At 42.6% G+C, this 26,618-nt stretch overlaps 1 protein-coding gene across 5 annotated transcripts in view; it reads right to left on the bottom strand.

Annotated features, from left to right (window-relative positions):
- zc3h3 (zinc finger CCCH-type containing 3) overlaps positions 1-26,618 on the bottom strand; it is a 118,551-nt gene that overhangs the window by 33,294 nt on the left and 58,639 nt on the right. For all 5 annotated transcript variants that reach the window (XM_061825410.1, XM_061825406.1, XM_061825407.1 and 2 more), the window contains one exon: positions 4,954-5,108. In XM_061825410.1, coding sequence (XP_061681394.1) covers positions 4,954-5,108 — 155 coding nt within the window. The remainder of the gene's footprint in view (positions 1-4,953; positions 5,109-26,618) is intronic.

Raw genomic sequence — 26,618 nt, 5'->3', positions numbered from 1 at the left:
ATCAACCGATACTGCTATTGCTTCATCAGATGAGGATAAATCCGACAAATCAGCGCTGGGCATAATGTAATTGAGCCTTTGGTACGCACCTTCCATGTCACATCCGCGCATGTAAGTCATGTGACTCACGAAAATGGCAGCGCCCCAGAAAATGCGTAATTGTCAATAATAATCTTCTCAAAACAGTACTAAATGAGAGAGGATTTAACATCACATTGTCAAAATAGAGTACATATTACATGACCTACTGAATACATTGTTCATGCGAAGCACTGGAATTCCCCTTTAAATTCAGATATTCATGATATTCTTACCCACTTAAGGTAGTATTTATCCAGATGGAATTTGCGTAGCCTGAGTCTAGCACAAACCTCAGTGTATTGTTTCAAACTGCATTGTGGGCTATGTAGTAATGAAAATACCAATACTTCAGTAAAGGCAAGTTGATGCTTTAATTTGGTTATGTGGGTCTTTCCAAAAACTTTCCTGGGGCCTAGTCCCCTTTGGTTGTCCGGCCACTGGGGGTTAGGACTCACGCACAAACGCTCCGGCAGCCCCCTTTGGACGCAATGGATGTGCAAGGCCAAGTCAGGCCGTCCTCACTGTGTCAGCACAGCCACTCCGGGCACCAGCTGACTAACATGCACGTTTGACTGTTTATTCAATAATACATTTCTGAAACCCACTAAGAGGGGTTCATTGGTTGATGTAGAGCCATTGACGACTCACCCTGTATTATTACATCAACTCCCTGGACAGTCCTTACAGCTGTTAAGGCACAACATAACTACTCCCACCACACATCAGTTGCCCAGCCCTGCTCACTTCTCCTTGCCCTGTCCTGCGCCCTCATGCTTGTCCCATTTGTTAGTTGTTGGATTCCTCACAGCCTGTTCAGTCCCTGTACGACCGGTATCAGTTTGGTCCGCATTGTCAGCAATAAGTTAGACTCGTTTCCGATGAGAGTTGGATTCCGCAAAGGCTTGCCCTTTGTCCCCAATTTTGTTCAAAACCTTTATGGACAGCCTCAGCATTACATCTCTGCTCCTTGCAGATGATGTGCCTCTGTTAGCTTCATCGAGCAGTGACCTCCAGTGCTCACTGGAGCGGTTTGCAGCCAGGTGTAAAGCGGCTGGGATGAGGAATCAGCACCTCTAAATCTGAGACCATGGTCGTCAGTCGGAAAAGGGCAGCGTGCCCTCTCTGGGTCGGGATGAGATCCTGTCCCAAGTGGAAGGGTTCGAGTATCTTGGGGAATTCTGAAACATGTCTGACTGATTGAGCAAAAGCACAGTTTGGATTTGGCTTCAAATTATGTTGGTAGTGCTAGAGAGGAAAAGAAAACCTGGCTCTTGGAAAAAAGGTTGAAGTTGTAATCAGTGCTGAGGAAAAAAAAACTATCCCTAAGATGAGGAGTTGTTACGGAGGTTACAGGAATGTGGATATATGAAGACACTATTTGGTCTTGAGTTTTCACAGGTATTAGCTCTTAACTCAAGCAAATCCATGAAGGAATATGTGAATTTAGATGAACAAACACCTCCAGGGGCCTCATTTACCAAGCATGTCTATGGGCAGAAGTGTGTATAAAGCTTGTGTATTAGCATTTCCACACAAAACAAGATATTCATCAACATGGGCGTATGTGTGAGGATGTGGGTATAGCTATAAATTTACACAGCTCTCATCATGGTGAAACACAAAACCTTATGGTAGAATGTGAACCAGCAAATAGAACACATTAAGAGGGTCACCAAAGTCATCCAAGTGTATATCCAGCTCCTGTTTTGAATGGGACTTGTGGCCATGGAGACGTTTTAACGGGAGATTAGTAACATGCGGCATCTTGCAATCAACAGAAAGGCGAATTATGACGATAATCTGGGCGGCAGGGTGGCGCATCTGGAAAGCGGTGGGCTAGTTCTGAGGAGCCGGGTTCAATCCCAACCCTCTCTGTGTGGAGTTTGCATGCTCCCCCTGTGCCTGCGTGACTTTCCTCACTCCGGTATATTGAACTCCGGTATTCCCCCACATCACAAATTTCATGCAACATTAATTGGACACTCTAAATTGCCCCAAGGTGCGATTGTGAGGCCGGCTGTTTGTCTCCATGTGCCATGCGATTGGCTGGCAACCAGTTGAGGGTGTACCCTGTTTCCTGCCCGTTGACAGCTGGGATAGGCTCCAGCACTCCTGTGACTCTTTTGAGGTTAAGCGGCTAACAAAATGGATGGATGGGAATGTGATAATCTCCAATCCATATCGCTTAGATGTTTATTCATCAGTCGACAGCAGTGTTTTTCAATCACTGTGCCGCGGCACACTACTGTGCTGTGGTGTAGTGTCTAGTATGCCGTGAGAACCCATCCAATTTCATCTTATTGGCGCAAAAGAATCTGCAGATAATGTGCAGTCGCTGACTGTCCGTGCTGTCCAATTATAGGCAGCGTAATCACAGAATACACTTCTATATCAGTAGGTGGCAATAGGTTGCTAATTACTTTGATTAGTGATGCGTAAGGTGGTGACAGTGGCATTGTTGGGTGCACGCGCACATTGCCTCGACTGCCGTAAATAGGAGGCCGGCTTGCGAGAATGCGCCTTTATGTGCATGACCTCGACGTATTGGCCACACCTGAATCGAGCAAAAAGGTGGATGATAGTCAAACGTCTTTTTTTTTTTTTTTTTTCACGCCATCACACGATCAACCAAAACTGCCTCGCGATCGATGCACTGAGCAACCCTGCTGTAACTGAATTTCCTTTGACATGGCTCATTATGTTGATGACTTTCGACATGAATGCGCTTTCAGTACGTGAAGCAGCTCGGAACATGTGCTTTTGGCATCATTTCCGAACACGTTCAGTACGGTTAACTTGCATTTCCTGTTTTGAGGTGAATGATTGTTTAGGAGCAGGCTTGTTTTGTTACCAATGTTTATGAAATAAACATGTAAACTAACAGTCACTGTGATTTGACAAGCATGATGCAGCGCGAGCACCATCGCGCTCGCAAATCTGCACAGTCGAGCATGAAAAATCATGCGCGTAAAATTTGTTCCAGGTAGAAAAAATAGATATTGAAAGACGCTGTTTATTTTGTGTAGTGTTGACATTAATTTACATGTTTATTACATAAACGTTAACTAAACAAGCCTGCTCCTAAAGAATCAGTAATTACCCAGAAACAGGAAATGCAAGTTAACCATCCTGAGAATGTTCGGAAGTTATGCCAAAGCACATGTTCCGAGCTGCTTCACATACTGCGAACGCATTTACGTCTTCAACATAATTAGCCATGTCAAAGGAAATTCAGTTACATCAGGGATGCCCAATGTGTCGATCACGTGACGGCGTGCCAAAAAAAAAAAAAAAAAAAAATGTTGGACTATCATCCACCTCGTCGCTTGATTGAGGTGTGTCGTCGAGCGCACGCACATAAAGCCGCTGTTTCAAAGAGGTGAGATTTATCAGCACAGATTGCATACTGGTGTGGAAATAACAGGTGCCTGATCATTTGATAAATACAGATAATTTTTTTGAGGGGGGGGCGTGTAAGCATTCTACATTTCAGTCACACAAATAAATTTAGAATGAGAATGAGCACTTTTTGAAAAATGAGATCCCATGTGACTTATTCGCATTAGTGCAGGTTGTAGTTATCTCAAAGTATTTTGGACACCTGCAGCCTTTGTCTTATGGTGCGAAATCTAACAAAACTTTCTCCAGGCATGTGATTTGACTGAATGAAAAAAGATTGAAAAATAGCCAGGGTCTGGGGGCTACAAGCATGATGAAAGGATGATCACCAATTTTAATGTGCAAGTTTTATAAATTGAATTATGAATTAAATGTTTCTAGTACATCTATAAATAAATGCTACTCTGTTTTCAAAATGTACACAATATGATTGTTCATTATTTAGGCACATACCTTTACCCCCAAAAATTACAAATTGTAATACAAATTAAACAAGATAAACTATTAAAAGGGAAAGTAAATTGAATTCAGATTTGCATCGTTGCATGCAAGTGTGCTTTCATAGTGTGTATATTGTATCCATTCAAAAAGTTTTAATTTCTTGTTTTTGTAAATGATTGAACGCATTAATTTGACAACAATTATCAACGTCATGTTTCGTTAGCAGTAAATAATACATACGTTTTTACAAGTAATTGCTTCAGAACTCTCAAATTGTTATTGACTACACACTGTTTGCAACTGGGGTTGGTTGTTTCGGTGGATCTTGCTTCTCAATACCGGTAGTAGTGGACGTAAACAAGGGATGAAGTCCATAAGGTCTGTTGGCCTTGCGTTGACATCCGAATGTACCAGCTATGGAAAAGTTTTTCCTTGCTTCCAGTTGTTTGACGTGTTTTGGTCATTTCGCGTGAACTTCCAATGCCTTGAAACCTCTTGATCCATAGCTTAACAGAGCGGTAACTTCCTTCTTTCCAACTGTATCGATAATTTCTCATTCCATCCAATCCCATCGGAATTTATTTTTGACTTATCTATCAATTTCTTTCACTCGAGAGGTATCTTTCCTTTCGAGCACCGCCATCGTGTTAAATTGCAAATGGCCCCATAAACTGCCTCGTATACAACTAGCATTTTCATTGGTCAGGAGGAACACATTCGACCAATCAACAGACGCGTATCAAATTTTCCACCTTGCTTGCAAAAATTGGATCAGAAAATGAATGAGTGTGGATTCTGGCACGGATTACGGTCAGAATATTGCAGAAAAACAGATTTTTTTTCATCTATGCAACTCACAACGACGGAATCCCATCTATAAACGGAAAAATCACATGCCCGTTTCTCTTTACTGCTCTGTTCATTATGTAAACCCTTGTCATGCATATTCTGAAAGTCAAGCTGAATTGAATAATCATAAGACAGACAACACAAGGCATGCAGTTTGTGTTGAAAAACAGCAGTTAAGTCTACCTGTTTGGATGTTGTGAGAGACTGTGCGGGACAGTTTATTGGCAGAGACTTGGTAAAGATTACCCCGAATCCAACACATGCCAGATTCTTTCCAGTGATGAGTAGTTGCTGTGTATCTGTTGAGAGATGATCTCTGACGACTCTGGAGGAAACTCCTGTAGGGCAAACAGAGGTGCCGATCCCTATTATCACTTCTGAGGAACATTCTGGACATTTGATTGAACATTTGTCAAAAAAAAAAATACCTGAACATCACAATTTTGTCTATACTTTTATTCCATGTTCTTTCAGACAGTGAGACAAAAAAATAAAAGTGTATGTAAAGCTCTGGCTTCAATGCCCTTAAATACATATGTACATTTACATATGTAATGTGGGTGATCATATAGGTCCTCCTTATGGTGAATACAAGTACAGTCTGTATATATGGCTAGTGATTTAAATGGGTATTATGGATGTATTCATTTGTATTGGACAGTATGTTGCATTATACAAATGGTACTGAAAAACTAAATATTTTATATTTAATCCTCAGCATGCTATTGTGGAAACAAATAACTGCTGATATTCTAAATATTTATGATACTTTATAATAATATACTTTTAATCCTTGAGGCCTCTACACTCGGCTGGCCCTCTTTTTATGGCTTTCCGCAATTGTAATTTGTTTTGGGGTGGGAAAGGTGGTATGAGAAATAGCGAGAATTGAAAAGAGAAGAGGAAATCAAAGAGATAACAAGTAGGGCAGGGGGACAGAAGAGTGAGGTTGGGCTCAACACCCTGCAGTATACAGACCCCTCTATCATATGCACAGATGAGTGTACGCACAAATTTCACGCACTCAGACAAGTACAGACCCATTACCAAGGTACATTATGCTCAAAAGGCCTCAACACACCAATCCCAAGTCACTCAGTGTCTTAGATGTGTAAGCGTGCAGTGTGTACTGTATAATGATGCATGGTGGTGCAGGTGAGCCAGTGCAAGGGTTATGTTGATAAATTGCACTGTCCTGTCACTTCCATTTGGGGCGTGCTGCCTCTGTTTTACAGAGAACCGCTGAAGTTAATTTGCTGCCATATTTCAGATGGGTTGGAAATAGGTTTTAAGAAAGAGTTCATGCCTTCCTTATCAGAGAAAAGAGTGTGTTGCACTGAACATGCACCATGCGCAAGACAACTGTTTAGGATACAACACTCAAAAGAACAACACTACAACGCTGCAAGTGGGGACGACTGGAGTCATCAGCATTCAGTGGCTTAGGACGCAGTCTGACCGAACCACAACTCCTGCACACACTCATTGATACGATCAGTTGCTGGTCTACACAGGCCGACTCCAGCCAGGGGAACAATGGAGTTCAATAGAGACTAATGTTGGAGCAATGACTGCCAACCAGGATTGCTTAAAAAAAGACCAGCCGGGCTGGGGAACCCCAAGTGAGGTTAATGGAAAGATGACACCATGATGACACAGAGGTGCAGTCACATAATTTCAAGTTTGTTAGGATGAGTTCAGAATCAGCTCACATCCAGGAGGAATTGTACTATTTTTTTTATTTCAGTTTGGTTTCATTATTCTTCCATACACTGTCATTCACGCGTGGGGTTTCGTTTGTTTTCTTTTGCATAAGGACTTTAACCTGGTTATAGACCTGCTCAATACAGTATGTGCACTGAATTTGAATTTTATGTTCAGATGGTGCAAGACAAACTGCAAGAATCCTTTGGTATTACCTGGATTTCTTCATCAACTGATTGTAAAATGTAATGTGTTCTTCAGCTAAAACTAGCATCCAGAGGAAATCAACTGAACAATGGGGAATTGGACAATCAAAAAAAAATACAGTCAGCATCTTATGTTTGCTCACCGACTGACGAATCTGATCTCAGTGCCAAAAAAAAACCCCAACAAATAAAACATGCAACCCATTACCAGGAAGCAACATTTTGTCACACGCAATTACAGTGGTACCTCCAGTTAAGAAAGTCTCTACTAACGAAAAGTTCAGGTTACGTAAAGTCTCCCCGGTAAATTTTTTCTCGTTATGAACGAAATACAAGATACGAAAGGAAAAAAATGGCACTGGATTCCACTGAACGTAAACATCCTATACTGTATCGTGGTTTGAATGCAGCGCGATAGAGCTGCTCTCCCATTGGCCACCGCTGGAGCACTTTCCTAGCATCACATTGGCTAGAAAGGACGTCAATATTTAGCCATGACGCACATCCTGTCTCTTTGTATGTGTGGCGCAAGAGAGGAGCTCCACCTATTGGCAAGCATGGAGCAACTTCCTGCCATCACATCCCTCCATTGGCTCGTAGCTACGTCAATGTTTTTTTGGGGGGGGCGGGGGTGGGGGTTAAGGGATCAATCTTAAGTGACGCACTTCCTGTATGTTCGTCACTGTTTGCCACTGTCATACGCTCACGTGTATTCAACAACTTCTTCGCGCATCTATTCATCGTTTTTCACCATGGGGCCCAAAAAATTGATGACCAGTGCCATCATGCTGCTGCCATGTGGCCTCATGCCCCTGCTGCTAGAATTGAGAGGTTCAAAGTGAAGGTTCAATCTAAAGTTGAGGAAATAGTTTCACTGGGAAAGGCTATGGAGGACATTGATGAGTTGGTTCACACATGACAACGCAGGAGCAGTTTGTGGCTTAGAGGAGGAGGCAGCCACCATTCTGTCAGCCAGAATAAAAGACGCGTTGACTAAATTCCATGATATTTCCAAATTTATTCAAAAGAATCATTTGGAAAATGTGTTAACTAGTCGGGCAATCACTCACTTCGATGACGTTTGCCTTGCACATTTCCGCAAAATTATTAAAGCCGTGAAAGGCAAACATTGTGGATTGGTACTTCAGGAAACATTGAAAGTTTATGTTGTTTGCTTTGAATTTATAGTTTATGGAATTTATTAATTTTAGTGGAATTAATTTGTGTGCGTGCCTCCGCCTCTAATGATACCACGATGCCTTTCTGATCGCCATGCACACAAGGCCAAAGTTAAATGAACATAATTTTTTATTATTCTTCATAACATATACACTTTTGAATGCTTATTTTTAAGGTAAATGAACATAATTTTGTACTCTTCTTTACATTATATAGATTTTGAATGGTTATTTTTGGCAGGGGGAGGGAGGGGCCAGGGGGCCTGGAACGGATTAGGAAATTTACATATAAAATGCATTTCTACTTATGAACTTTTCACGTTACGAAATTACTTCTGCAATGCTTAATTTCGTATGTAGAGGTACCACTGTATTTTATTGAAACACAAACAACATGCCACAATTAACAAGAAACAAGCATGACAGTAATTATTATATGGGACTGCATGCCATAATAAGATCAACACTTCCTCTTTCATCCATCTGACAATTTCTTGTGAAAGCTCATATAACACAGGGGTGCTCAATGAGGGTCAAATGCAACGGTCGTATTGGCAGATCACATGACATCGCATGACAAAAACATACAAAAAATATGTCGCCCAAGTGTTACAGCTATTGTGACAATCTCAGCACGTGTGGCAATCTGCGTCTATGTGTGAGCGTGACGGGACTAGGCACGCGGAACTGCATGCACGGGTGCGAGCGTGTACAGTGAAGTGGAGGGATGGCGACCAGCGAAGAGTAGGGATTACAGTTGGATGAACTGACAGTGAATGTGCTGACAAGCTAATAAACCCATTCAAACAGCTAATCAGTGCTTTGTGCCTTTATTGTTGCTGTCACCTGGCTCATCTGTGCAATGAGATAGAGAAGGGACTATAACCCAGAGGAGGACCACCACGGCCTTGGAGAAGGAAGGCGCCTCCCCTGGGTGTTCTGACCAAGGTCAGGTGAGCAACACAGGAAAGATTAACACTATTATCCATCCCATTCATCTTCTTTCCTTTTCGGCTTGTCCCGATTAGGGGTCGCCACAGTGTGTCATCTTTTTCCATCTAGGCCTATCTCGTGCATTTTCCTCTCTATCACCTACAGTCTTCATGTCCATCCTCACAACATCAATCAAACTTTTCTTTCGTCTTCCTCTCGCTCTTTTGCCTGGCAGCTCCATCCTCAGCATCCTTCTACCAATATATTCACTCTCTCGCCTCTGGACATGTCCAAACCATCGAAGTCTCCTCTCTCGAACCTTGTCTCCAAAACATCCAACTTTGGCTGTCCTTCTAATGAGCTCATTTCTAATCCTATCCAACCTGCTCACTCCGAGCAAGAACCTCAACACCTTCATTTCTGCAACCCCAAGTTCTGCTTCCTGTTGTTTCTTCAGTGCCACCGTCTCTAAACCATACTTCATGGTCGGCCTCACCATTGTTTTATAGACTTTGCCCTTCATCCTTGCGGAGACTCTTCTGTCACATAGAAAACCAGACACCTTCCGCCAACTGTTCCACCCCGCTGGGACCAGTTTCTTCACTTCCTTGCCACACTCTTCATTGCTCTATATTGTTGACCCCAAGTTTTTGAAGTCACCCACCCTTGCTATCTCTTTTCCCTGGAGCTTCACTCTTCTCCCACAATCCCACTCATTCATGCACATATATTCTGTTTTACTTCAGCTAATCTTCATTCCTCTCCTTTCCAGTGCGTGCCTCCATCTTTCTAATTGTTCCTCCACCTGGTCCCTGCTTTCACTGCAGATCACCTGAGAACATTATAGTCCAAGGGGAATCCAGTCTAACCTCATCTGTCAGCCTATCCGTTACTACCACAAACAGCAAGGTGGTCAGCGCGGATCCCTGATGTCGTCCCACCTCCACCTTAAATTCTTCTGACACATCTATGGCACATTTCACCGTTGTTTTACTGTCTTCCTACATGTCCTGTACTATTCTAACATATTTCGCCGCCACACCGGACTTGTGCCTGCAGTACCGCAGTTCCTCTCTCGGCCCTCTGTCGTAGGCTTTCTCTAGGTCTACAAAGACACAATGTACCTCCTTCGGACCTTCTCTGTACTTTTCCATAAGCATCCTCAATGCAAATAATGCATTTCTGGTACTCTTTCTAGGCATGAAACCATACTGTTGCTCGCATATACTTATTTCTTACCTGAGTCAAGCCTCCACTGCTCTTTCCCATAACTTCATTGTGTGGCTCATTATCTTTATTCCTCTGTAGTTTCCACAGTAGTTTTGAACCTCGCCTTTGTTCTTAAAAATGGGAACTAGTACACTTTTCCTCCATTCTTCTGGCATCTTATCTCCCACTAGTAATCTATTGAATAAGTCGGTCAAAAACTGCACAGCCACCTCTCCAAATTGGTTCCATACCTCCACTGGTATGTCATCAGGACCAACTGTCTTTCCATTTTTAATCCTGATCAGTGTCTTTCTAATTTCCCCCTTACTAATCATTGCCACTTCCTGGTCATTCAGGCTTGCCTCTTCTACTCTTCCTTCTCTTCATTCATTAACTTCTGGGTTAGATTTGAATTTATTACAACACATGTGAACTTTAACATGCATGGATTCCTCTCTCCAAATATCCACCCACCCAACCCAGTCCTCTCAACATTTTTGCCCTTAAACCAGTGGTTGTATTGGAGAAGCAGCTTCTCAAACTTGACGTCAGAGAGTCCCTTTGGTGTGAAGGCCAGCTTCTCCACACTGGACGAGGTTACAGTAGTGTCTGAATCTCCATTTAGCAAATGCAGTTTTCCCACCAGAGTCTGAGTCTTCCTCTCTTGCTATGCGCTGTAAACAGCCGCAACTACGGATGCGCACTAAACACCCTCCCACCTAATTTTGCTCATTGGCCGAAGACGTAATCTTACTATACCTTAAACAATTATTATTGCTAAGGTGATTATCTCACCCTAGCCTCCCATGTACTCTACAACACTCTCTCACACACACACACACACACACACACACACACACACACACACACACACACACACAACACACACACACACACACACACACGCACACGCACGCACACGCACGCACACACACACACACACAAAAGACAAGACACACAAGACACGCCTGAGTCCTGTCTGTGTGCGCGAAATTGGATGATAGCCTTTATGTTTTTTATTGGGCGGCTTCAGTAATGTGGAGTAAAGGGTTGTTGATAATGGTAACAGCGTTAAAAAGAGTATTTACCGTAATTTCATGAAAACAATGCGCAGATTTTTCCAAAAATATTTTCAAAAAGTTAATAGAGCGCATTTTATTTAGGTATGGATGAAAGATAAAAAAATACAATCATATTGTATAGTACTATACAGGTACATAGAGTGGTAAAAAAAGGTATACATATACATTTCTATATGATATTTGATATCTTATGTTACACATTTATATTTGTTGTTTTGCTAATGTGCATAGTGGTTGATTGTGTTTTTGCCCTTCTTTTCAGACATTATGGCCCCAAAGAAGAAAGCTGTGTCTTTCGCAATGCTTCTGCAGCCAAAAGAAATCCAAAACAAAGCTCAAGATCATAAAAAGATCGGAGAAAGAAGAAACACCGATGAACATCGGTAAAGAGCGAGGTTTCAGTCATCCAACATGGGGACACAAATATTAAAGACAAAGCCCATATTTTAGCGCATGTGAGGAGTTCCGTTCCTATGTCGGATATAGTGATCACAAAACCATGTTCTTTGATACTTGTCGAGATGGAAAGGCTTATGTTATGGATGAGGACTAGATTCCTTCGCAATAGCCAAGCACACCCTCTCCTTTTTCTCCACGGACCTCTCAGCAGTAATGGTAAGTACAGCATCTCATTTTTTATTTCAATGTATTTGTTTTTCTATACAAAGTATTTTGATGTTAATTCGGAGTTTAATGGTGAAATATGACTTACAACGAAATTCGAGTTACATTACCAGCATAGGACCAGAACTCGTTCGTAACCCGAGGACTCCCCGTATCTGTTAAATCTATATTCAGGTTTTGTACTGTTGTGGCTTCTAGTTCTCCTGGTCAAGCTGTTCCTCATGATGTTCCTTTTGACTCTCTTTCAGCAGTCTTGTTTTGTCTCTCTCAGTGTGTCTCACTTTGATATAATGGAAGGACTTTTAGTCTGATCTTTAGCAAGGTGTGACAACTCGTAAGACTTGTACTTTTTCCTCTCTTTCCAAAGCCTTTCTTTTTTAAATAAAAATCCACAAAAATGAGATTGTCTCTTGCTTATAGTATCAAAAAAAGATTTCACTTAAAGACAACTAATAATTAGTAAATGATTGGAACGTGTAGCTAAAGATTTCAAATGTCTGGAAATGTGGTTAGCTTTAGATGCAAACAGGAACAGAAGCTCTGTGACAAGACTATGTTGAAGGCAAGTTACTGATAACTGTGTAACATCTGAGGTCTGATCTGTCCGAGATGGCCAAGGGGAGAATGTCAGTTTGTGGTCGTGAAATGGGATGACCCAATGACAAAATCTAGAAGAGTGCAGTCTGGAAGAAGACCAAAAACACAACAGCCCACAGCATGGCCTTTTCACACGGAGCGCTCTTTAGCACTCCCTCTCAGGACTCCAAAAAGGGTGGGTACTCACATCCTGCAACCCAAATGCGGAGGGAGGCTACGCTCTGATACACTGGGGAGAACCCCAATTACCACGTGTTGAGTCGAGCCTCAATCAGTACGTATACCACACCTGCTGGGTGCTTCTCACTGTTTACAACTCCAGAGTAGAAGAGAATAACTACCCCTCTCAAGAGGACCGGTACCAGAGCCCAAGCCGTGTCTAGTCAGAACTTCTCGACCTCACACATGAATTCAGGCTCCTAGCCTGCCAGAGAGCAAAAGGTAAAGCAGCACCATGTCACCACAGCATGTCTTGGACACTCTGAAAAAGAGAGGGGTGGCAGTGTCTATTGATAACCACCCAGTAGAGAGTTGGTTACAATGGTGGAGGAAGATGCTGGTCTGACGTGGCAATTTGGAGAGATGGCTGTGGAGTTTTTGACCAACTTATTCAACAGAATACTAGCGGGCGAAAAGATGCCTGAAGAATGGAGGAAAAGTGTTCCAGTTCCCATTTTTAAGAACAAAGGGGATGTTCAGAGCTGTGGGAACTATAGAGGAATAAAGTTGATGAGCCACACAATGAAGTTATGGGAAAGAGTAGTGGAGGCTAGACTCAGGACAGAAGTATCTGCGAGCAACAGTATGGTTTCATGCCTAGAAAGAGTACCACAGATGCATTTTTTGCCTTGAGGATGCTCGTGGAAAAGTACAGAGAAGGTCAGAAGGAGCTACATTGTGTCTTTGTGGATCTAGAGAAAGCCTATGACAGAGTACCAAGAGAGGAACTGTGGTACTGCATCCGTAAGTCTGGTGTGGCAGAGAAGTATGTTAAAATAGTACAGGACATGTATGATGGCAGCAGAACAATGGTGAGGTGTGCCTTAGGTGTGACAGAGGAATTTAAGGTGGAGGTGGGACTGCATCAGGGATCAGCTCTGAGCCCCTTCCTGTTTGCAGTGGTAATGGATAGGCTGACAGATGAGTTTAGACTGGAATCCCCTTGGACCATGATGTTCGCAGATGATATTGTCATATGCAGTGAAAGCAGGGAGCATGCAGAGGAACAATTGGAAAGATGGAGACATGCACTGGAAAGGAGAGGAATGAAGATTAGCCGAAGTAAAACAGAATATATGTGCGTGAATGAGAAAAGTAGAGGGGGAAGAGTGAGGCTACAGGGAGAAGAGATAGCGAGGGTGGACGCCTTCAAATACTTGGGGTCAACAATACAGAGCAATGGAGAGTGTGGTCAGGAAGTGAAGAAACGGGTCCAAGCAGGTTGGAACAGCTGGCGAAAGGTGTCTGGTGTGTTATGTGACAGAAGAGTGTCTGCTAGGATGAAGGGCAAAGTTTACAAAACAGTGGTGAGGCCGGCCATGATGTACGGATTAGAGACGGTGGCACTGAAGAAACAACAGGAAGCTGAACTGGAGGTGACAGAAATGAAGATGTTGAGGTTCTCGCTCGGAGTGACCAGGTTGGATAGGATTAGAAATGAGCTCATTAGAGGGACAGCCAAAGCTGGATGTTTTGGAGACAAGATGCGAGAGAGCAGACTTCGATGGTTTGGACATGTTCAGAGGCGAGAGAGTGAGTATATTGGTAGAAGGGGGCTGAGGATGGAGCTCCCAGGCAAAAGAGCGAGAGGAAGACCAACGAGAAGGTTTATGGATGTGGTGAGGGAAGACATGAGGGCAGTTGGGGTTAGAGAGGAAGATGCAGGAGATAGGCTCAGATGGCAAAAGATGACACGCTGTGGCGACCCCTAACGGGACAAGCCGAAAGGAAAAGAAGAAGATATATATAGATAGATAGAGAGAGAGAGAGAGAGAGAGAGAGCGAGAGAGAGAGATTCTTATTCTTTTCCTTTCGCCTTGTCCCGTTATGGGTCGCCACAGCGTGTCATCTTCCATTTCAGCCATCGGTGTCAAACTCTGGCCCGCGGGCCAAATTTGGCCGGCAGTGGAATTATATGTGGCCCGCGAGGTAATTTCAAATTCATATTAGAGCTGGCCCGCCAGTATTACACAGCGGAAGCCACGTTCACCTCTTATACTACAAATCCCATGATCCTCTGCTGTTGCTCTACAACGTGACAGAGGCAGACATGCCTCCTCCTCTGTGTCAGTAGTGTCTATGGTAGCGGATGTATTAAGAAGGTAGTGGTCAATGTCCGTGCACACTCCTTCGGCTAGAACCCCCGGTGGACTTTGTATCCCCGTTGCTCTCCCCCGGACCACACTGCGACCTCAAACGACAGATGTCAATGAGTTACCATACAAAGAAATGGCGAAGAGAAAGGCAGAAAATTGAACTTTTTGGACAGGTGGGAGATGGGATATCTGTTTACATATGGAAAAGACAGACCAGTACAATATTAGACGACACGGATGAAACAAAACACCAGGACAAATAGAAGGACATAGACACGGCTGAAAGGAGCCAGAAGGCAGGGTTCATACTCAGTCTGACCAAAAATTTTAAGGGCTTTTTAGGGGCATCCTTAAGGGCTGACACGAAAAATTTAGGGCTGAACCGGAAAAAATTTAGGGCCGACACGAAAAATTTAGGGCCATCGTGGGAAATCAAGAGTAAGGAAAAAAGACTCACCCAATGGTGCCATCAACCGTTCTTGGTTCATTAAATGTTCCAGTATCTCAGTACCTATGACAGTGATCACCTGTCGCCCCTTGTGGTAGTTCTCATTGATATGACCATTGTCAACGTCTTCACATAACAGTATACAGAAAAACAGATTCTCACTACAATTGCAACTACATACACAAATGTCTTTTACTGATGTCTGTTTCAGCACCCCTACTCTAGCTCCTTGAGCCTACCCAGTGCCTCCTCTATTTGTTGCTGCAGAGGTGCCAAAGTGGCTCTCTTGTTCTTTGCTCTGCCTCTGAGTGCATTGGCCTCGGTGATAAACCTCAGATTCCTCTTTTCTTCTGCCTGCTCACACAGCCTGTCAGCCTTCTCAATAAGCGTTGATATGTCAGTCTCTATTCTGGCTTTTTTGGCTTTGAGGCAGTAGAGATGAAAAGTGGGCAGCGATGCCAAATGTAGCCTGGTATGAAGTCTTTCTTTCCCCACAGTGGTAGTTTTTAGCAATGTCACTGTCTAGGAACATGACTGCAAACACTTTTGAATTATTTTCACAAGATTTGTAACTGTAATGGCTGCAGATCACTTTTAAAGTCCATACAATCTCTGCCTTTAACGAGTCCGTCTTCGTGTATTGAACTACGTTCATAAAGCCTGACTTCTGGCTGGTTGAAGTCAATGGCTGTACAATGTAGGTGCGCATTAGGGATCGCAACCGGCTACAAATAACCGGTTATAACCGGTTTTCTTTTTCTTTTTTTTTTTTTTTAAACCGAAACTGTAATCTGACTTTCGAAATCGGTTAGAATTTCCAATCATTGCTTCCTGTTCCGGTACTCCACATTGGACTATTTTTTCAACATCATTTCCACTTTTTTCAAGTTTCTCTGTTAGAGTAAAGTTGGACTCAAAAGAACATTCAGTTAAATCAAAGAAACAAACAAGGCATCGAGGAAACGCTCAGTATACTTTCATGCCCTTTCTAAAAGTCCGAAAGAAGAATGTCAACATTAAAACATTTTTACAAAAAAAAAATAAAAATAAAAATTTAACTTACACAAGTGCGTTGTTGAAAGCCACATTCAACAAGCTTGTTTGTCAATATTGTATACAAACTACCCCATTACCGCGGAGTAAATTAACGATCGATGTTGTAGCGCCGGAGAAAAGGAGTCGGAGGCGGAGTGTCGGAAACAGGAACAAAACCTGTTTTATTGGCAGACATAAAAACACTACTCGCATAACGGGGGGAACTCTGTGAACTCATCACTCCGGAAGAGCAACAACAAAAACAGTCCGTGTGGAACCCCGCACCCCAACTCGAGGTCCCGCGGGTGAATTATGTAAACACCACTATGGTACCGGTTTTAAAACCGGGTAATTGTTTTTTTGCTACAACTGTTCGGTTAAAACCGGTCATGAAAGTAAGCGTTTTTTTGTGATCCCTAGTGCGCATGCACTGCTAGTACCACTGCCCGAAGTTGATGCTTCACTATCTTGATATTTTAGAAACAGATTCATACCAACGGAAGATGAGAGAGTCTTCGTCAAATCAGCGTGTCTCCTTTTTTTCCGGTGTGACTCCAGCGCTTTGACTCCCATCTTTTCAACCTGGTAACTCTGCTTGCACAGATGGCAGTAAAACATGTCCCGATCTTTTGGATCTCGACGAGCCCAGCTCCCAAACTCCTTACTTTCAACCCAAGCTTCTTGAAAAATGCACTTCCCCGTGATACAAGTTGGATCGATGAAAGAACTACGCTACGTCGTAACGAAGACAAAGTGAAATGCCGACTCACGGAAACAGACAATGGAATATTGACAAGATGGCGACTAGTTCTCAACACGGTGACTTCCGTTGACAATTTCCGGCTGATTTGGACGCCAGACGGATTGCTATTTATTTTTACATAAAAGATTAATTTATTTTTTAGGGAGAATTTTGGCAGTAGAGGTCCTCCCTTTGATATTTGTTTAATTTAAGGCCTTTTAGGGGCTTGACCGCTTTTCGCGGATATTAAGGACTTTTAAGAGCCGCTAAATGCACCTTTGAAAATTTAGGGGTTTTTAGGGACTTTAGGTAAAGAAAATGAAAAGAGCTTTCTTTTTACAGCAGAAAATGTTCTCAAAAGCCACAACACAAAGTGAGGCTGCTGTAAAGGCAAGTTATATCGTGACAGAAGAAATTGCCAAATCAGCCCGACCCTTGAATGAGGGAGTTTCTAAAAAAAAAAATGCATGATGAAGGTTTGTGACCAAGTGTTCCCCGAGAAGAAGCAGGCCTTCGCAAACGTAAGCCTGAGCAGAAACACAATAGCTGAGCGCACATGCGACCATTATGACTGAACGCCCCTAAGTCAGAATCCTGCCTAGACGCGCCGATACCGAAGCGCCGCGGCGCCCTGGCTCGGCCCGGGTAGGCGGGAGGAGGGCGACCCCCTCTCGCCGAGCAGAGCCGCTCGAGACCGGGACGGGGTGCGCCCGGATGATGGGCGCCCCCTCTCCGAACTTCGCACCGCATGTCCGTGGAGAGCCTGGTGCTAAATGACTTGCAGACGACCTGATTCTGGGTCAGGGTTTTGTGCGTAGCAGAGCAGCTCCCTCGCTGCGATCAACTGAAAGTCATCCCTCGATCAAATCTTTTGTCGGCCGGACCCTGCGGCAGCAGGGGCTACCAGGGGCGTTGGCCGGCGGGCGACTCTGGCTGGAAAGGTAGCAAAGTCCGACGGTGCTACGAGGGGCGTTGGGTAACGTTGCTACCAATCAACATGTTCAGTTGATGGAGATGGGAAAAGATTTAGTTTATTTTTCTCTTGCTGTGGATGAGAGCACTGACGCATCTGATACTGGGCAGCTGTCAGTCTTCGTCCGCAGTGTGGACTCAAATCTCTGTGTTACGGAGGAGTGTTTGGGATTTAAATCCATGCATGGCACAACCACAGGAAAATAAATCTTTGAGGAGGTTTGCAAATGTGTCAGTGAGATAAACCTGCCGTGGGAGAAACTTGTGGGATTAACCACTGATGGTGCGCCAGCGATGAGTGGTAAAAAGAATGGACTGGTGGGCAGGATTCATGAAAAGATGCTTGAAGAGAACTGTGCAGGTGAATTCCGTTTATCACTGCATTTTACATCGGGGATACTTGTCTGGTAAAGTGCAAGAGATGGAGGATGTTGTGAGCAAAGTAACAAGTTGTTAACTTTATTAGAGCCAAAGGTCTCAATTATCGTCAGTTTAAAGGTTTTCTGGAAGAGTGTGGTACAGAACACACAGATGTGCTGTATCACACAGAGGAGAGATGGTTAAGCCTTGGAAAAGTGCTGAACAGATTTTTCGAACTGCGCGAAGAAATATGTCAGTTTCTGGAAAGCAAAGGGAAGGACACAGCAGAGCTCTGGGAGCAAAAGTTTCTGTGTGAGCTCGCCTTTCTGTGTGCCATCTCAAGCCACCCCGATGCGCTGAACCGACAGCTGCAAGGGCGGGGACACATTCACAGATATGTATTAGTCAGTGAGAGCTTTTAAAACGAAGATGTGCCTGTGGGAGAAGCAGATGGTACAAGCGCACTTTGGCCATTTCTCCTGCTGTCAAACCATAAAAACGCAGATCTCTACCACCGTGTGTGCACAGTTTGCTGAAAAGCTCAGTGTGCTCAGCGCTGAGTTTAGCTGGTAATTTGGCGACTTTGATGTCCAGAAACTTAGATTTGAACTGCTGAGTAATCCCTTCGCAGTTGGTGTGGAAAAAGCATGAACCATGCCCAAATGGAGCTGATTGTACTCCAGTGTAATGCAACGCAAGAAAGGATCCCAGGTGTCTGGCTTGAGCACATCAGAGTAGATCAGTGTGTCGGAAAATAAAAAAAAAAAAAAAATTCTATGCATTTTTTCTTGCTATTCCAAGGCCTGAACAGTTAATTTTTTCATAGTGATGTTTTTTTGATTTTCAAATTTATTAGCCTGTGTAAGAAGCTAATTTTGACATTTATCTGAGAATGCTACAAACAGAAAGGAGGCTTCAATTTTTACTTAAACTTTATTTGATATGCCATTGATATGTTTATTGTTATTAGTAGTAGTACTACTATTGTTATTATTAGTAGTATTATTAGCAACTCGATTTTCCATGCCTGTACTTTTAAGTTATATAACCCTTGCTTGTTCAATATTCATTGTTAAATCAAAACTTGTTTGGTTGCATATTAAAAAGTTCATTTGTTCAACCTCGGCCTGCGGCTTTGTTCAATTTAAAATTTTTGCCCACTGTGAATTTGAGTTTAACACCCCTGATCTAAGTCTATCTCCTCGTTCTTCTTTCTAAAACACCAACTACCCTCATGTCTTCGCTCACAACATCCATCAACCTTCTCTTTAGTCTTCCTCTTGATCTTTTGCCTGGCAGCTCCATCCTCAGCATCCTTCTAACAATATGCTCACTGTCTTGGCTCTGGATGTCTAAATCACCAAAGTCTGCTCTCTTGAACCTTTTTTCCAAAACATCCAACTTTGGCTCTCTCTCTAATGAACTCATTTCTTTCAGTGAAGAAAACCAGTATTTGAACACCCTGAGATATTGCAAGTTCTCCCACTTGGTTTTCTCAGGTGTTTAAATACTTATTTGCAGCTGTATCACACAAATAAATTGTTAAAGAATTCATATGTTGGGATTTCTGGATTTTTCTTTTTAGATTATCTCTCTCACAGTGGACATGCACCTACGATGAAAACTTCAGACCCCTCCATAATTTCTAAGTGGGAGAACTTGCAATATAGCAGGGTGTTCAAATACTTATTTTCTTCACTGTATCTTATCCAACCTGCTCACTCCTAGCGAGAACCTCAACATCTTCATTTCTGCCACCTCCAGTTCTGTTGTTCTCTCACGAGGAGAACATATTTACTCCACACAGGCCAGGCAAGGATTTGAACCCTGGTCTTCAGAACAGTGAGGCTAATGCTGTAACCAGTTGCGCCACTGTACCATTCTGTTTTTATGTGTGTATAATTGTTTTAACAGATGAATCGCGTTCAATAATCTGGAAATTGCACCCAAGGAGGAGCCAGACTCTTGAAGCTCCTCAATTCTTGCTGAGATTTCTTTGCCAATTTCTTTAAATTTTCTCAAGATTTCAAAAAAGGAACCAGAGTATTTGAGGTTATTTGAAGATACGTTAATTTATCAGGAACTTCCAAAGAAATTACATCATCCACTTCAGACAATGAGAAAAAAAAAACTAACGTGTTTTTGCAGTGTTGTAAACTTCTGGCTTCAATTGTAAATGTGCTTTGATGTGATTAGTGTGAAAAAATATGTAGAGTCAATGGTGTTAATGTGTGCTAAGTGAGTGATTAAGAGATATGCCTCCTGCAGGTCAGGCCATCAGGCCGGGCAACCACTGATGAAAAGGGCTGGCCCACCAAGACCCACAGCACCCTACTTGGGACATTCCTGTCAAGACTCACTACAGTACCTGCCCCGAGTGCAGGAGATGAACCCCTGCGAAGTGTGGGAGGTGACCGCCTCCCACCTCCACCACCACCACCACCACCACCACCACCACCACCTACTTAACCCTAGACAACCCAAGACATCTCAATCATCTTTTAAAATTTTATGTACAAACTAAATTAATCAATAAGCATCAAAGGAACACAAATACATCACATTTGGAAATATTTACAAATTTACTTCCAGTTTTGGAAGAGGGCTCCCTCTGAAACATAGGGGAATCCCCACCAGCAGTCACTGTCAGGTGGACACATGTGAGACGTTGGGCTTTAAAGGTAAAACGAGTAACTGCGGTGCGTTGTCTTTATACAGTGGACCCTTAATTACATTGGGTGTGACCCCACGGGTTCTCTAGGGTTAAACCAGTCAGGGACAAAAGCACGGGACTACCTGGCCTCCACAGAGGAAGAGACCGCAGTAGCTCCTAAGAAACGGAGAAAAGACGAGGAAATGGATTTCATGCATAAATTAACAGATGTAAAGCCAATTTTAACCACTGTGTACCGAGTAAAGTGAGTTCAATGGAACACTTCACTGTACACTGTGTAAGCTCTACATATGTAATTTCTTGTCATTCTAAACATATTTCTACATATTTTATCCGTAATTACAATTAGATATGGAAAGGTCATTTTCCCATTTGGTGATTAATAAGCGCATTGATTTAGTATATAAAATTGATAGATAAACTCATGAGAGATTTCTTTTACTTTGGGAGAGAAGCTTTAGTATTCAGTACAGATCACCTTTGGCTTTGGCTTACGCTGCACCTGAACCATATGCCCCCTCCCACAGGTGATCTTACCATGGGAGGGGGGACCCACATTACACTCTGAGTTTCTCTGAATGAGATCTACATGACCTGCCCTCAACATTTATGTTATCAAATAATCTGTCATAATGGGCTGCCTTGTCCACATGTAATTTGTAATTTGACTCATTTTACATGACTTGCTTTTTGAGGATCGGATCAGCTCTGGATCATCTCATCACCTTCATCGTGTACAGCATAGCACCAGCTTTTGTGCGTACCATTGGTAATGCGCTCAAAAGCAGCTTGAAAATGTGTATAATGACAATTGGGATTTAATTGTTTCAATGTTTGTAACAGTGTGTGTAATGAGAGGGGTAATGAGAGGAGAAATAAGGTTGTAATTGTCTGATTTTACTGACATGATACAGTGTCTCTGACCTGTTGTGCAGCTCATGATGCCCTTGACGCTCTCTCATCCACAGATTTTCTAAATCAAATGCTTGTAACTTTAATCTAGACTAAATTTAAATCGAGACATTGAATGTTGAGCAAGGGTGACCAGCTATCTATGTCTATACGTATTTGTCAGGTTCACCAATCAGACATTCATTAAACAGGACAAAAAAGGAGGCAAAGACACGAGTTCAAGTCTCGCGAGGAGAGAGGAGAGGAACTGTCTCGTACAATTCACCACTGCACTCTCTGATTACCCTCTCCTCAGCACCTCTATTTATTTTGTTTTAAGACGCCCCTTATTTACGTGGATGTTACAAAAAGGAGATGACAAAATAGTTGGAAACAAAGTGTACACATTTGTTCATGTGCGTGTGTATGTGTGGAAGATTGCTGAATACATGTGTGGTCATCATTTCTTTAACAGGCAGCAGTTCTAACAGTTCTGATGATTAGATGTTTTTGTTCTTGCTATCTCCTGCTAGGAGGCTGCCACGTTATCCAGAGCAGAGCAAAGCATTTCTTTATTGGAAGCAGATGTATGATAATTACGATCACAATTATTCCTACATTTCCCTCCTGTTTATCCGACATTTGCTACCACATTTTCTAGAGCAGAGCAAAGCATTCTTTATTGCAGCCAGAGCAAAGAATTCTTCATTGCAGGCAGAGCAGTAACTGAATTGGAGTAGAGCAAAGCATTTCTTCATTGCAGTTACTTAATACTATTTACAATTATTTCTACATTATCCTCCTGTTTATCCAACATTTGCTCAAATCCTTAAATCATATAATAGATCACCCTTTCGGCTTACACTCGGAGGAAAATATAGCACTAATTACTTGTAATCTTCTGGATCAGAGAACAGGTCTGGAAGAGAAGTCACCATTGTGGTCAACAATATCATTGTCATTACTCTGTTGTGCCAATAGTGGATATATTTCTGCCAATTTTGAATTTGTCGGGGCAATAGCAGTGGTTATAAGTTGGTTAAGTGATGCCTTTATGCAGGGAATACAACAACATCCAGACAATGCAAGAATACCTGCAAACAGCTATACCCATCAGGTGCTGTGATATTTGGAATAAACAACACTGGTCACCAAACATTGAGCAGTCACCACGCTTCTCGGCCAGGAGCACGTCGACCTATGCGGTGCTGGAACGTCATGAGTGAGGTTGTTCCCTTATGGCAATAAAGCCTGCTTCCGTATAATTACCTAGTTTCTGTACATTGCAATGTATGTAGTTGATTCTTTCAACGTTTTTATTCAGAGTTATCCATAACAAGATGGATTCCCATCTTGCAGCAATCTGGCTAACCAACTTATACTCATCTGGTACACCTCGTGGGATGCTGATTGCATCAATGTATGTCAGATCTCCATCTTTCCAAGAGGACGTTTGCCTTCGGGAGAACCCAAGGTGAAGTCCAAAGATGGATGCGGCCAATTGTATATCCTGTGCTTTGGATGGAAACATAGTCACAGATAAGAGCAGTGATACCAGTGCACACGTTCCTGCTGCATTTATCAGTGTGTCATACAACTTTTTACCAACACACCACCACAACACATCACTGCATGGGAGCAGTGGGGCCTAGGGCCCATGCATGTGAAGTAACTATAGTTTACCTTGTTAGCTGCATTCTACATTAATAACAACCAGTTTTGTTTCCTATTTGTAAAAAAAGATAATCATAATAATGAAAAAGTGTTCCTCAGGGTTTTTCGGTTAAAATACTCCCTCCATAGTATATGTACTCTTTTGTATGGCATTCAGGTTTAAGGTAACATTAAATTGGCAAATGGTGAGAAGAAAGTGAGCGTTCCCTTTAGCATAAGCCCATAGATGGAAGCCCCAGCAATTAGACTCTGCCAAGGAATTGAAAAAGTGCTGAACTGAGTCACTGGGAGGCACACATGGAGTCCTCCTCTCATGCCTCGGTGACACCCGCATAGTTGTTTACCAATGTTATTTGAAATGAGGTTGTGCCTCTTTATCTTATGTGTGGTAGGCATAGTTGACTGAGTATAATTATTGTTTCTGTTGTTATGTATTTTTGTCAGCTTTACAGGTGTCCTAAAGTAGCATATGAACAAAAATCTCATTATGGCTGTTAATGTTACAGTCCAACATGCTATCATATTATTTAGTCATTTTGAGGTCATGTCAACCAAGTCACCCCTAAATGAGTCAAGTGTCTTTTGAATCTTCACCAGCCTTCAAGTATTTTCAGATACTATAAATCTGCACCCACCGTATGCTGGACTTTGATCACCTTTCACCTTGGGTGACTCAGATGAGATGCACTTTTACAGTGTGTAAGGTGTATCCATGTGGTTCTTTCTATTTTGTCCATGTCATTCAGCTCTTGCTTAGTCTATGCCAGTGTTCAGGTAAAACTGCATGTACAGTAGATGTTAATTCATAAACATAGGATGAATAGACAAATGGCAGTAATAAATTTATTAAAGCACAGTAATTTGTTACATTTTTTTTTTCCTGATGGTGTAGTGCAGGGATGACTGGTCCATGACCACTCTGGATGAACTGCAGAGATCTACAGCTGAAGTGGGAGAGTCTGTTCATAGGACAACAATCAGTCGTACACTGCACAAATCTGGCCTTTATGGAAGAGTGGCAAGAAGAAAGCCATTTCTCAATGATATCCACAAAAAGTCTCGTTTAAAGTTTACCACAAGCCATCTGGGAGACACACCAAACGTGGAAGAAGTTGCTCTGGTCAGATTAAACCAAAATCGAACGTTTTGGACACAATACAAAACGATGTTTGGCATAAAAGCAACACAGATCATCAGCCTGAGTGCACCATCCCCACTGTCAAGCGTGGTGGCAGCCTCGTGGTTTGGGCCTGATTTCCCAACACAGTGTATCCTGGAGGTAATGACTAAAACAACTCTTAACACTACTTGTCAGAAATGGAATAGTGTTCATCCAACAACTAAAGAAGGAAATGATAAACTGATATTTTCTACTAATGTTGCATTGGCTATTTTCTCCTCTGTTAGATTTACAGGGACAGGTGTTAAGGTGGGAAGTCTCTACAAAACATTGTGTCATTATATCCATCGGCAAACTGCCCCACTGTTACCATTCATAGATGTGTGGTGGTGGTGTGTTGGTCAAAAGTTGTGACACACTGATAAATGCACCAGGAACATGTGCACTGGTATCACTGCTCTTATCTGTGACTCTGTTTCCATCCACAGCAGAGAATATACAATTGCCCCCATCCATCTTTGGACCTCCCATTGCTTTCTCCTTAAGGCGAAGGTCCTATTGGAAAGCTAGAGATCCGACATAAACTAATGTAATTGCATCCCACAATGCGTACCAGTTTGCTGACCAGATTGCTGCAGGATGCGAATCCATTTTGTTATGGAGAACCCAAATACAGAATCAAATACATATATTACAATGTACAGAAACTAGGTAACTGTACGGAAGCAGGCTTTATTGCCATAAGAGAACAACCAGCTGCAACCTCACTCATGGCGTTCCAGAACACCATAGCGGTCGACATGCTCGTGGCCGAGAAGGGTGGTGTCTGCTCAATGTTCGGTGACCAGTGTTGTTTATTCCAAATAACACAGCAACTAATGAGTCACTCACAAGGGCCATTCAAGGCCTCCGCACCCTGAACCACAAGATGAAGGAGCACTCTGGTGTGAACACGTACGCCTGGTCTGAGTGGTGGGAAAAAAAAAAAAAAGTTTCACAAATTTAAAAACTTGGGTGTTCTCTGTCCTAGTTTCTATAGCTGTGTTTGCAGCTATTCTTGTATTGTGTGGATGTTGTTATATTCCCTGCATAGAGGCATCACTTAATTTATATTCACTGCTATTGCCCTGACGAATTCAAAATTGGCAGAAATATATCCACTACTGGCAAAACAGAGTAATGACAGTGATATTGTTGACCACAATGATGACGTTATGACTTCTCTACCAGACCTGTTCTCTGATCTGGAAGGGTTAGGGCTACAAGTGATTAGTGTTATATTTTTCTCCTAGTGTAACTTTGCTCTGCTCCCATTAATATATTGTTTCTGCCTACAATGAAGAATGCTTTGCTTTGCTCCAATTAAAAACTTTCTGCTTGCAATGAAGAATGCTTTGCTCTGCTCTAGATAACATGGTAGAAAATGTACGATAAACAGGGGGGGAATGTAAGAATAATTGTGAATATAATTATCATACATCTGCTTCCAATAAAGAAATGCTTTGCTCTGCTCTAGATATCGTGGCAGCCGCCGAGCAGGAGATACCACAAGAACAAAAACATCTAATGATCAGAACTGTTAGAACCAGGAGCACCTGTTGTCTGTTAAAGAAATGATGACCACACCTGTACTCAGCAATCTTCCACACATTCACACACACTTTGTTTCCAACTATGTTTCGCTCACGTGTCTTCTTTTTGTAACACCCATGTAAAGAAGGCACGTTTTGAAACTAAATAAATAGAGGTGCTGAGGAGAGGATAATCAGAGAGTGCAGTGGTGAATTGTCCGAGACAGTTCCTCTGCTCTCTCTTCGCGAGACTTGAACTGGTGTCTTTGCTTCCTTTTTTGTCCTGTTTAATGAATGTCTAATTAGTAAACCTGACAGGTGCCATGGAAACTTTTCCCATGATGGGCTTAAACAATGTGATGCCATCGAGTTACATTGGGTGCCGTGAAAACACCATACAGTGAGGTGCCGTAGAAACACCAGACAGGGATGCAGCAGACAACAAAGACTGACGAGCTCAAGAGGATGATGAAAACATCGCAAAGACTCACCTTGGCTATTTTTATCATGGTT

The sequence above is a fragment of the Syngnathoides biaculeatus genome, chromosome 7 (assembly GCF_019802595.1).
Source record: "Syngnathoides biaculeatus isolate LvHL_M chromosome 7, ASM1980259v1, whole genome shotgun sequence".
NCBI lineage: Eukaryota > Metazoa > Chordata > Actinopteri > Syngnathiformes > Syngnathidae > Syngnathoides > Syngnathoides biaculeatus.
Note: the sequence above shows the minus strand (reverse complement) of the source record. Positions and strands in the feature narration are given on the sequence as shown.